Source organism: Mandrillus leucophaeus, unplaced genomic scaffold (assembly GCF_000951045.1).
Source record: "Mandrillus leucophaeus isolate KB7577 unplaced genomic scaffold, Mleu.le_1.0 Scaffold186, whole genome shotgun sequence".
NCBI lineage: Eukaryota > Metazoa > Chordata > Mammalia > Primates > Cercopithecidae > Mandrillus > Mandrillus leucophaeus.
This window is the reverse complement of record NW_012101876.1, coordinates 4,283,767-4,297,440: the sequence shown is the minus strand read 5'-3', so window position 1 is coordinate 4,297,440 and position 13,674 is coordinate 4,283,767. Positions and strand designations below refer to the sequence as shown.

At 40.8% G+C, this 13,674-nt stretch overlaps 1 protein-coding gene across 1 annotated transcript in view; it reads right to left on the bottom strand.

Annotated features, from left to right (window-relative positions):
• Positions 1-231: 231 nt before the first annotated feature.
• Positions 232-13,674, bottom strand: part of LOC105538157 (collagen alpha-4(VI) chain-like) — an 87,702-nt gene continuing 74,259 nt past the window's right edge. Inside the window, exons 32-35 of the mRNA XM_011977961.1 lie at positions 6,937-7,027; positions 3,473-4,156; positions 1,303-1,399; positions 232-659 (exon numbers count right to left, since the gene is read on the bottom strand). Of these exons, the coding sequence (XP_011833351.1) occupies positions 374-659; positions 1,303-1,399; positions 3,473-4,156; positions 6,937-7,027 (1,158 nt within the window). The 3' untranslated portion in view covers positions 232-373. The remainder of the gene's footprint in view (positions 660-1,302; positions 1,400-3,472; positions 4,157-6,936; positions 7,028-13,674) is intronic.

The following is a 13,674-nucleotide window of genomic DNA, read 5'->3' as shown; positions in this document are numbered from 1 at the left end:
AAAAAAAAGGAACTTGGCATTACTGCATGCTGTAATCCAAAATTGAAGCTACAGTTGTTTTAGATGTATCCAAAATGTAGAGCTTTTCTCCAGGTAGGTGCATTTCAAGGTCAGGGGTGTCTTCACCACTTCTGCAATAACTCATTGCTTCTCTGCAAAGGTAGTGCAGACCCTTCATAGAGTGTGCCTTCGTAATATGCCCTGAAATAATTTCCATCCAGCTCCAGTTTGACAGCAGGTGAAAGTTAGCCTCTGTTTGCCTTCTTAAGCTATTTTCTTTAGCTGCATACATGAACCTGTGGATTTGTAAGCAAAGTGTATAAAAAAAATTGCATGCTAACACAGTGCACAGGATTTTTTTTTAAAGAAAAAGTTAAAAATGAAAAAAATTAATCCAACTTAAGAGCCAAAAAGTAGTTTGGTTTTTACCATAGGTAGTGCCTGCATTTATTTCTTTTCCAGTTTCTTTTTGTTTTGCTGGTGTTTCTTGTTCGTTTTCTTCAATGTCATATTTGTTATTTTCATAATTTTCAAGCACTTCTTGCTGAGTTATAGCTGTTGTCATGTCTTTTCTCTTCTCTTCTACAAAAATGCCTGTTGCTTCAAGTGCTTCCAAATCATCAGCCAAGCCAGACATACCAAACTGGTGCCTGGGCAACCTGTATGGAAACAATCCATGTCAAACTGCATGAAAAAATCTCAAGAACTGAGAGGCTCAACTCCCAATTGTTATTTCTGTGATTTGTAAGCCTTATGTGTGGGCATTTCCTAATGACTGTGTTACTGCATTAACTATTTTCTTAGCTTTGTAGACATGTTTGAAAAATCAGACTGATATGTTTAGCATTATTATTTTTACCTCTGGGATATGAAATTCAAGCTTGGGGTGATATGGTAGAATGGAAATTGGTAGAAATTGGTAGAATGCCAAGACCAGCCTTGGCAACATAGTGAAACTATCCCTACAAAAGTACAAAACCAGCAGGGTGTGTTGGCATACGCCTGTAGTCTAAGTGACTTGAGAGGCTAAGGCAGGAGGATTGCTTGAGCCTGGGAGGTCAAGGCTGCAGTGAGCTGAGGTTATGCCACTGCACTCCAGCCTAGGCAACAGAGCAAAACCCTGTCTGAAGAAAAGAAAAGAAAGACAATCCATATCAGAACTGTCAAACCCAGGAGCACCCCAGGCCCAGTGGTTTAGGTCAAGTTGAGAACTAGCATTGCATGTGACCTTTCTTTAGGGAGAAAGTCTCTTCTGCCTTGGGGCAGGAGTATGGACCAATCTCAACCCTGTCCTCAACCCACCTGTTGACAGGCGTGACTAATTGCAGCAGAGTGTCCCCACGGTGTAGGCCCCCACATTCTTCGGTGAGTTCTGGGGGTGGGTACTGGTTTGTCCCACCTAAAAGTAAAATAAAAAATCAAGTCAAATATAAAATAATATAAAATTCTAAAATAAAACATAAAATAAAACAAAATATTATTCATAAAGACATCAAATTCAAAATATAAAATCAAATAAAGTATAAAATATAACAAATAAAACAAAATGTAATAAAACATAACAGTATAAAAATAAAAGCAAATAAAACATTAATTTTTTTAATCCTGGAAGACATAAAATCAAAAAGACATAAAATATATTCACATAAAGCATAAAACAAATATAAATGTAAAAGCAAATAAAACAAAATAAAAACATGAAATGTATCCTATTAGGTAAATAATGCAAAGTAAAATCCAACCTAAAAGAATAACAAAATACAAAATACAATCTAACATAATACAACATAAAAAATAAAATTAAATTAAAACAGGTTAGAAAAGTGATTCCTTTAGGCTGCTTCTCCTTCAAAGAATCTCTAAGCCATCAGCCTTCTGTTACCACTCCCTACACATGTAAGAAACCTAAGGTTTAGAGACATTCATTGACTTTTCCAGGATCACATAGTTCACGAGTGGCAGAGCTAGGACTGGAACCAATTCACTGATCTTTGTACCTCTCAAATTGGAGAGGTACAAATGCTGTGTTCGTACTTCTAAGATGTCCATCAGACTCCTTTATTCTTGTAGTGATGAAGGCACAGATGTCCCTCAGGGCTCCCAATGGGCTATCACAACCACCTATAAACTGAGAAACGAATGTCTCCCAGCAAGGAGGGCAAGGGGGCTTCACATGTTACAGCAAAGCACCCCGCACATAAGTTGAATTATGTACAGGAGGATGAAACCCAAGACAAACTACTAACAATGTGACCAGGATAATACCCTCACCATCCCAATTCTAAATCTCCATTATCATGCTAGGGATACAGATTTGGCTGCCCACAAATTTAATTCATCTAGTTCTTTTTTTTTTTTTTTTTTTTTTTTTTGAGACAGAGTCTCGCTCTGTCGCCCAGGCTGGTGCAGTGGCCAGCTCTCAGCTCACTGCAAGCTCGGCCTCCTGGGTTCATGGCATTCTCCTGCCTCAGCCTCCTGAGTAGCTGGGACTACAGGTGCCCACCACCACGCCTGGCTAGTTTTTTGTATTTTAGTAGAGACGGGGTTTCACCGTGTTAGCCAGGATGGTCTCGATCTCCTGACCCCGTGATCCGCCCGTCTCGGCCTCCCAAAGTGCTGGGATTACAGGCTTGAGCCACTGTAATTCATCTAGTTCTAAGAGAAAAAACAATAACAATTCCACGAGTTCTAATTGGAGGTGAGGATGCTGGAGCAGGGGAATGGGAAAGAATTCTGGCTAGGACCCATTGGCACAGCCCTTGCCCCTTAATCTTCACGGTTGGCTTCATCCACCCAACCTGAGATGGAAGACCCTAGACTTTTGTCCTGTGTCCCTTACTTCCTAGTGAGTCCCTGAAAATCCCTGACTCCACACTGCCATGTTAACCTCTACTTTAAAATAAATATCAAATAAACTAGGATCATTGATATCACTCTCAAGCTTATAAGAAACGCAGACTCTTGTCTCCAACGCAGACCTACCGTATCACAATCTACATTTTAACAAGATCCCCAGGAGATTCACGTACATGTAAAAATAAGAAGCACTGTCAAATACTATTGGAAACTGTAGTAATAAATAGTAATAGCAGTAACTATGCCTTAGATGTGTACAATATTGGTGCTTTCAAAGCCCCTCCCTGAACATATGGCTTCACAATTAGGGAAAAGACTGCAATTCTCATTTTGACAAATGAGAAAATTGAAAAGTTAGGTGGAAGTCTGAGGCTCCCAGCCACCAAATGAGAGATTCGGGACAAGAAACCATCACTAGGCTTGACACAATGTCAGGGCAATAATCGAGCAGGCTTTTCAGAAAATGGGGTGCTCCCTGGCACTTCCCAGGGATGCTCGGCTACAAACATTAGGCAATACTGAATGTGCAACAGGCACCTGCATGCCCAAATGCCAGGCTCTGTAAATTCCTCTCCCCACTCCACCCAAGGTGCCCCAGTACCCGGGGACTGCTCACTTTTTAGGAGAGTCAGGAAGGCCCGAGTGAATCCCCGAGCGTAGTTAACCTCTGGCTCCGAGACCCCTTGTAGGCGCAGTAGATGCTGCTCAGAGGGGGCACTGACCAGCTCGGCTAACTCGGCTAACTCATGCGTCCCCACACCCGGACCCAAGGCCAGCACAAAGAGAGTGATGCCCTTGCATTTGGCCTCCAGTGACAGAGTCCATAGCTTCTCCCTGTCCCAGCTACTTGTCTCGCTGGCCACAATGGCGAAGAGGACTTGTGCCTTCCGCGGCAGAGGGGCTGCCAGGAGCACATTCTCCAGCGTCCACTCCAGGGCGTGGCCCAGGGCGGGGGTTCCCTGCAAGGGGTGGGCTGCAGCTTCGCGCACAAGTCTCTGCATCTGCTTCCGGTTGCTAAAGGTAGTCAGGCGGAAGCCCTCGAGCACAGGGCGGCGACCCACACCCGGCCAGAAGTTGGGTGTCGTGTGCATCACCAGGGCCACGCGCGCCCCACGGTGGGACGCGCTGGGCTGCTCAGCCACCTCCAGGTCTTCTAGCGTGGCATCCACTAGACTCAAAGACCCGCGGTACACGTCGGCATCCACTCCATAGGAGCTGTCCACCAGGAACACCAAGTCCACGTCCACCTCCTGGGGCCCCGGCGCGCCAGCCGGGCATTCTGCATCTGGTCTGCATTTGTCTAGGAAGGAAGTGCAGGGAGAGGCCGGAGTTAAACCACGCATCCCCTTCTTTTCCATGCAAAACACAGTTCCAGACCCTCAATAAGGACAGCTGTCTCTGAGCACTATCTTCCCGGCATTGTGGTGACGTGGCAAGCCACTGGGCACTGTAAATGAGCTCATTTCTCGTAAGAAGAATTGAGATCGATTGCACACTAAATATTTTCAACCACTAGGCCACATGGCTTCCCAGTCTCTGTGTTCACAGACATCACCTCTATTTCCTCCTCCAGAAAATAATTGTAATCTAATAATAGATTATAATCTAACAATAGATAAATCAAGAGTAGTGGGAAACCACATAAAAAAACAATGATTGCTAGAGCTGGAAGAGACCTTAACAACCACATGAAAGTGCCTTTTTTTTAAGGTTAAGAAAAAAAGATCAAACATTGCCAATTTTAAATGAGAAGCTAATAGTGTAGTCTTAGAGCTCTCAAGCTGGTTCAGCATTAAAATGGCATGTAGAATTTTTTTTTCTTTTTTTTACTGTAGATTCCCAGGCTCTAGCCACGCCAAGATGCTGGTTTGGTAGTGCTGGGAGGGAGTTCAGAATCTATCATTGAAGTGTACGCAGGTATTCTGATGAACAATGGTGTTAGGGACCCACTGCTGGGGCAAAATCTTTCATTTAGAACTGGCGGGGGCAGGTGTTCTTAACCTGGGAACCACAGTCCCCCAAGGTGTCCGTGAATGAGGATGGGAAAAAATTACATCTTTATTTTCACTACCTCTATTGAAATGAAATTTAACATTTCTTTTCACTGTGCATAAAGACAACAAGCAACTATAATACTAGTGATTCCGACACCAATAGAAATCACTGATTTCCTTATCAGTGGTTGCAAATGGCTCAATATTATTTGAACTCACTAATACTTCGAAATAATAGTTATTAGACCTGCTAGATCTTATCGTTTAAAATGCTAATAAAGAAGCACATGACAAATGGGTTAAGAATGTGGTATATATACACAACAGAGTACTATTCAGCCTTTTAAAAAAACAGGAAATTCTGTCATTTGTGATGTGGATCACATTTGTGATGTAGAGGACATTATGCTAACTGAAATAAGCCGGGTACAGGAAGACAAATATTGCATGATCTCACTTGTATGTGGAATGTAAAAAGTTCAAACTCATAGAAATAGAGTGCAGGGAGCGGGGGAGGAAGGTGAATGGGGAAAGGAGGTACATTAGTCTAGGGTACAAAGTTTAAGTTAGACAGAAGGATAGGTTCTGGTGGTCTGTTGCACAGCATGGTATTATAGTCAATAATAATGTATTGTATATTTCAAAATAGCTTTAAAAGGTAGATTTTAAACATATTCACCATACACAAATGATAAGTATTTGAAGCAATTGTTACGTTAATTGGCCTGATTTGATCATTTGACAATGTATACATGCATTGAAACATCACTGTGCCCCATAAATTTATATAATTATTATTTGTCAATTAAAAATAAAACTTTTAAAAGTATATATATTACTATATCAAAATTTTTAAGTATCTTGATAATTTCAATGTAATCATTTTCCTTTGTAATCCTGTTTTTTATTTTATGCATTGAAAAACATTATTCTAAGGAGAGCATAGGTTTGACCAGATACAGAAGGGATCTATGATACCAAGAAAGGTTAAAAACTCCTAATTCAGTCATTATCAAAGCACAGGGGTAATAGTCAAGAGTTCAGCAACCTGGCTACCTGGTTCAGTCCGGGTCTATTGCTTTACTCAGCATGTGACCTTGGGTAAATTACTTAGTCTCCCCAGAACCTCAGTTTTCTCATTTGACTCATGGAGGTAATGATGACAATAATAATAGTACTTCCTTTTGAGGTTGTTTATGAAGTTTAAAAGAAAAACTGAGTTCATATATATGTAAGTGTTCAAAACAATGCCCTATGCGTAATAAAACCTCGATGAACACTAGCTAGGTTTAGGTTTCTAGAGGACAGGGAACTGAGGCCCGAAAAAGCAATATGTCAGATTAGATGATGGATGTGAAAGCAGTGCATCACTTGTGACACACGCACAAATAGCAGTTACTACACTTGACTTGACCAAGTTGTCATAGCTGGGTATCTTGTGGTAGTACTAGGCTTAGTGTGGATCAAGGAGAGAAAACCATGACATCCCCTCAAGTTCACCCACTCTGATGCTGGGTAAAATGGATGTGGACAGGAGCTCTTCACATGTGGGCATGCATGGATTTCAGCAGAAACTTTTCTCCAGCACAGGTTGGTGTGGGATATAGCAATGGGGCTTGGGAACCAAGACAAACTGGATGACTGGCCAGTATCCCACTGCTGGTCAATGGTGGTTCCAGGCCTAGAACCCATCACTCTTAATTCTTAGTTCAGTGGCCTGCCCATCACAATAAGGTGCACTAAGGCAGGAACCACAAGCCCAGCTGACCCCAGCAGCTAGCAGGACAGATAAATGAGCAGAGCATGCCAGAAGTAAGATAGGGTGGGGTGAGGACTGTGAGACTCCTCACCCCATTAAGAGAGGTCAGGCCCAACTCAGCTCTGTTGACTGTGCCTAATGGGAATGCAGTGTCCGTGACCCTCAAGACAAGTCTGACTTCCTAAGAAAAACCAGAAATCCAAACTTCATAGGAAATTCTCTAGATTTTAAAACCCTGCACATGCCAAGTAAATACACATCTGCTGAGCAGAGCTAGCCTGTGGCCACCAGTGAATTAATCCTGTTCTAAAGGCTTTCCTGGCTTACCATAGCAGAGAATGCAGCGAGCCACATGCTCCACATCCTGCTGGCGCTCTGTCTCCCAGATGAACAAGTAAAATCTGTTGGTTCCATCCATCTAATCCAAACACACACACACACATAAAAATTTATGATTAGCTGGAGTAACTTCAGGCCATCTTTTTCATGTGTCTTCTCGTTCAGATGAGAAAAACATGAATATGATTTAAAGGATATATAATTATATAAATACATGCACAAATAACTCAGCATTATACATTCCAGTTATTTATTGCTATTTAGTTCCCTAGTTCTAACCTGGAGGTTGGCTGTCATTGGTGTGGGCTATGTGTATTGTGGGTCTTCAGGCTCCCAATATGTGTAAAACTCAGCCAACATCATGCATCAGAATGGGAATAAGGAGACAACATTAAATCATTTGTAAACTTCATAAATCTTTATTAATTGTTCACAGGATGCAGTGTGGTGGGAGCTATTGACCCAAGTGGCAGACTCTTCAAAGGGGCAGTCATAAATGTCAAACACCATGAGAATCCCCTCTAGAGACACCATATGGGAATCCCCTCTAGAGAATTCCTGGTGGTCAGAGCTAGACATATCACAACCAGAATGTAAGAGTGAAGAGGGATCAGGGAAGGCTTTATAGAGATACAAATTTATCTCCTTTACTTAGTTTGCATCCTTTACTTAGCCTTTTCAATTATGATCAATTTAACAACTAATAACAATGCTTAAAAGTGAAATATTAACAATAAATCCAACAAGGTCTATGGGTCAACTAGTTAGATGATCAGCAAACCCCTTCCTTCTTCTTCCTAGGGCACAGTTGGACTATATTTCCCAACCCCTCTTGCAGTTAGGTGGGGCCTACTGACTGGGGTCTAGCCAATGGGATGCAGGTGGAAGTGACGTATGTCATTTCCAGTGCATGCACTGTACTCCATTACTCCCTCTCCCCTCATCTGCCAGTCAGGTGTAGAGGATCCAGAAAAAGGCTTTGAGGCCCTAGGGTATAATGGGGCCACTGACAGAAGCAGCCCACATCCCAAAACAGTGGCATGCTGCAAAACATGCCTTCTCCCACACAAACATATGCAAGGGTCCATATCCACTTACGACAGGTGGCAGAAATAACCACTTATTATGTTAAGACACTGAGACTTGGAAAAGAATGGTTTCACAGTTAACCTGCCCTGACTTATACAGACAATTTGCAGAATGTCAAACTCATGATGAAACTAGAAATACTTTCAGAATGCTTCTCTCATGATTTGAGGTGTGGTTTCCAAAGAGGTGGATGCCTGAGCTTAGTCATGTCCATCTTTGTATCTACTCTCTACCAAAGCGTGTGGAAAAGAGCCCCACTGAGGGTCAGCTTCTCCTCCTTCATCTGTCTGGGCAGGAACAAGCAGGCTCTGGGCCGTCCTCCAGGTAGCAACATGCTGAGGAAGTGAAGGTGTTAGATGCTGAGCATATGAAGATGTTAGGCTAGATCTCAGCAAGATAGATAGTCAAGGGTTAATTTGCAAATAAATTTTCTTAACATTACAGAGCTCTTCACTCTTGCTGTTCAGGAACACCTATCTTTTTAAAAACTTTTCTAACAAACAATAATGTGTATCCCAAACATTGTTTTTCAGAGTCAGCTTACTTGAAGAAAAAATCCTAGTGGGAAATGAAATATGAAGAGTTCAATGTTTATGCTAACGTAACACAAAAAACCATGGGAACAGTCGTAAGTCTCCTAAGAATAAAAGCAAAAAGCATCCTCTCTTGTTCCTCATATGGCCAAAGTAACCTTAAATTAGGCTTTTTCCTAACTTAGAAATCCAAATTAATCAAGCCTGATGAAACAGATACTACATGAAACCATTAACAAGCCATTTGGAGATACAAAGATGACATGACGGCATCTTCAAAGAGATTAAAATCCAAGTAGAAAGATAGATAAATGATTTTCAGACAAGAAAGAGCTCCAATAATATATTTTAGGAGCACAGGAAGAGGAGATTCATTTTGAGGGAAAGGAACAGAGGGAACCTAATGAAAATTATGGCATCTGGCACTTCTGAGATAATAAGTCAGATACTTAACTGGCAAAAAGGCAGGGAAATGCATTCTAGTGTGAAGGAACAGCATGTACAAAGGCCCAGAAGCGGACTGTGCTTATCTCTGGAATTCTGCTCAATGTTCTTGCTCCCACAGTTTAGCGTACACCCACCTCCAGCCTGCAGCTGCATGGAGCACATCTGTGGAACTCCTTGCCACGTGGAGAAAGCTGGCATGGAAAGTGAGTGCCGTGCTGCCAACATTCAACACTCAGATCTACTTCACATGATTATCAGATCTGAGTACTGACCAAGCCAAATGGACCTAATTAATCACTAAGGACTGAGAAAACAGTGTAGGCAGGAATATGACACATTGCTAGCCTACTGGAAATCACACAAGACAATCTGGAAGGCTTCTGAACCCAGAATCCATGGCAATGTGCCAGGAGATATGAAGAGGCTGTGATAACTCTGGGTGCATCAATTTTACTCCAACAGTTGTAGGGAAATGCTAAATTAGTGTACATTATTTTTTAAGCACAGGAAACATGGGTGAAGTATATTATAAAATGCAAAATTTACTTCACATGGGTGAAGTATATTATCAAGCGCAAAATTTCGGTGACTTTTAAAAGTAGTATGAAAGACTTCAAACAAATTTGAACATTCCCCCAAGTCTGTGGAAATTCATTCTCATTTGTCTTAGAGATGGTTCATAGAGAAACTTCTGTGCAGCACTAACAGATTAGAGGTCAGGAACCTGGGTCCTAGTCCTTCATCTGCCATAATTGGCTATGTAGCCTTGGATAAACCTCTGGCTTCAGTTTCCTCAGCAACAGAGTGTTAGGGAAAGAGTCAATGCCCCTGAGTTATCTCCCTTTTCCAACACAGCCTGGTCCTAGGTTACTACCTTCTCTATTTGCTTCTTGATCAGGACAATGTGCCAACTTTTCCACTTTGAGCAGCTCAGAACACATAACTCTTCTATCTTTATTCTATTAATATTTGCTGGAAAACTATCAGATTCAACTGAATTTGAACACTTATCTTTTTAAAAACTTTTCTAACTAACAGTAATTTTATGATCATGTTTAAAATTTGTACTGTTCTTGCAAAAACAAAATTGTGGGAACAAAAGCATGATAAAAGTCCACAGGAAAGCTATGATTCAGTATAGATTCATCTGTACCTAGTTGTTATTAATAAACATTTAATTACTTTGACTTTGGACTTGCCAGCATGGTCCTTGTCACTGATAAAATGGACAAGATACTTCCTGAGAAAGTTCGCAGAGAGATAACATGGAGGAGAGGAGAAAACTGTGTATGATTCCTACTACAAAGTCCCATCAACACCAGAGAAGGAAATACCAGTAGAGTATCTTTAACATAAACCAAGAGGTCTGCTTGAGGTTACTATAGTTTGAATCAGCACCTACAGCAATTCTCTCAAACAACTTCATTCCTAAATGTCCAGTTGTGGTTTGTTGGGACTAGTTGTGTACTAAAGAGAGGAGTATGTTGAGGGGAGAGGATATGGCAAAGGGGGTTATATTAACATCCTTTTTTGTTTGATAGACAGAAAGACATTTCTCAAGGAGTACAAGGATGACTCTGAAACTTCAACTCTCAATATTTAAAAAACCTCCCCATGATCCCTGACTCAGACTTAACCCTGTGGGTTAAAGTCAATGCATCAGCTGTTGTACTAAGCTGCCAGAAGCCATGGGATAATGTTGATCTCTGGGACTGAGTTGGGGGAGTCTCTTGGCTTGGAAAGATGGGAATGGAGTGGAAAGAAGCAAGTGCTAGAAAGGAGGATTTGCCTTGGACAGAGGAAGAGCTAACTGGACCCTAAGGAGAGAGAATTAGAAACTATCTGTCATCAAGTTTAAGTAAGGGCTTGAGAAACAAGGACAGCAAACTGGAAAAAGTAGGGGGAAGGAGGCAGAGTGAGAGAGTAGCCAGGTAACCCGTCATTGACCCCAGGAGCTTGAGTCCAGTTTCGGTTCCTTCGAGTTGGCATGATCCCACCAAAGACTGCCATGAAACAGCCAAGTCTTCCTAGATTCCTTGGAAAACATTAGGTGTCAACATTGGGTTAAGGGTGTAGGTTGCATAGTGAGACTTAGGAACCAGCCATATCTGAATGCAAATTTCAGGACTGTGTAGCCGAGAACAAATAACTTCACCTCTGGCCTTCACATATCTGGGAAATGTACAATTATCATTATTAACCTGTAGCATAGCTATGAGGCTCAGACCAATACTCCTAAAACTTTAACATTTAGGCAAACCATCTGGGGCTCTTGTTATAAATACAGATCCTGATTGCTTACATCAGGGGAAAGGCATCATATTCTGGGTGATGCTGCTGCTGCTGGTCCCTGAACCACATTTTGAATAGGGAGGGGTTGGGATGATAAGGCATGGAAAGCATGTGGCATGGTGGCTGGAACTCCATAGGCACTCACTATCAGATTTAATAAATAGTGGGCAAAGGGCATTCCTACAGAACTCAGGAAGATGGTAATAGAGTGACCCAATTGAGTAAACACATAGAAAGTGTCAGATATCCCTGTGGGTACCACGCCTTATAATTCTCACAACAATCCTGTGAGTTTACGCCCATTTTACAGAGAATAAATTAAGGGGGCCCCATTGCCAAATAACATACCCAGATTACATAAGGGACAAAACCAGGGTTTGAAGCCTCATTGCCTAATTCTTTCCTTTGGTGCGGGTCCTGGCCTTAGGGCATTAACAGTCTAGCGGAGAACAGAGCAGCCATAGGCCTCCTCTGAAAGGGCCTAACTGCATAACCCAAAACCATCTTTCTTCAAAAGAAATGTTTCCAACTTTAGACATGTTGATTCCTCTGATTTGATTGTTACATGATGTATATATGTATCAAAATATCACTTTATGCCCCATAATTATATGCAATTATTATTTGTCAATTAAAAATAAAATAAATATGTATATTTATTGTCTCCCCAAAATAGAAAAGAATGTCCTACTGAAATTATCTGAATTTTGAAATTATAGAAAAATATACCCCAAAAATTCATTTAGCCTTTCTCTTAATGTTTTCATCTTCTAAAGGTGATTTTTTGTTTTGTTTTGTTTTGTTTTTGCTTCCCATTATAGCTGTAATTCCATTGCTTGGCCTTCTTTTTTAAGAGCAATACACATAAATAGAAATAGGGCCAATTCATAGACCTATATCATTGTGTTATTGTAAAGATAAAATGCATAAATACAGGGAAAGAACTTAAATCTTCTAAAGTCTCTCTTCTTTTCCTGTTTTTGATTTTTGAATTGAAAATCCCATTGCTAATGAGAATTCCAGACCTTGAGCAAGTTATTTAACTTCTCTGTGTCTCAGTTTCATCATCTGAAAAATGGGCTCTTCATAATACTTATTTCATTGGACTGCTGTGAGGATTAAATGAATCAATAAGATCTTAGTGCCTAGATCAATAAATGTGAGCTATTAGGCATTGTTTCAAGGGAACATGGGCTAGACTTTTTATAAAGAAAAACAAAATTTGAAACCTGGCCCACAAATTGCAAATTGCATTTTTCTTGTAATCCTCTGCTTTTTAACTTTAAAAACATGGGTCTAATGAAGTCTTGTTTTGAGACATAAGGCAATTAGACATTTCTTAACAAGGGTATGAGGCACAGAAAGTTCAAATGTTATAATGCAGTTTTATTTAGGTCTGAGACAACTCAACAGATGGCTTTATAAACCTTTTCAAAATGCACCACAGCTTCTAAGCATGTTTAAATGGACAGGGAAGTTAGGACATCTGTTTACATAATTGCTTCAAATTGAACAACCATCATTTTTCCAGAAGCAGCGTGTGGGTGTTGTTCGGAAAATCAAAATAACATAGAGGTGAAAGACAAAACCCCACACATAATCAAACAAAGCCTTTAGGCAGATAATTCAGAAGAAAAACCACAAGATATTTCCACTCTCCTAACTGAGTTCCCCTAAGGCTGAGGAACAGAGTAGGGGAGGTTAAGTGCTGAATTTTCTGCCCAGTTGTGAAGAAATGAGGATTTTCTGAAAGGTCCTGAGAATGCAGTTGTCATTTTTACAGTTTCTCTCCTTACCAGTGTCACCAGAAATGAGGTTACTCATTACAGCTGAGCTGGCAAGTATCATTTAACATCCTTTGTAAACTGCTAAATTTAAAGAACATGAAGTTGTCTCCCAGCATCCTGGGGTAAGAATATGTCCAATAAATGAAGAGAAGAGCAGATACGTACACAAATCAATAAATGTAATCCAGCACGTAAACAGAACCAAAGACAGAACCCACATGATTATCTCAATAGATGCAGAAAAGGTCTTTGATAAAATTCAACAGCCCTTCATGATAAAAACTCTCAATAAATTCGGTATTGATGGAACATACCTCAAAATAATAAGAGCTATTTATGACAAACCCACAGCCAATATCATACAGAATGGGCAAAAACTGGAAGCATTGCCCTTGAAAACTGGCACAAGAGAGGGATGCCCTCTCTCACCACTCCTATTCAACATAGTGTTGGAAGTTCTGGCCAGGGCAATCAGGCAAGAGAAAGAAATAAAGGGTATTCAATTAGAAAAAGAGGAAGTCAAATTGTCCCTGTTTGCAGATGACATGATTGTATATTTAGAAAACCCCATCATCTCA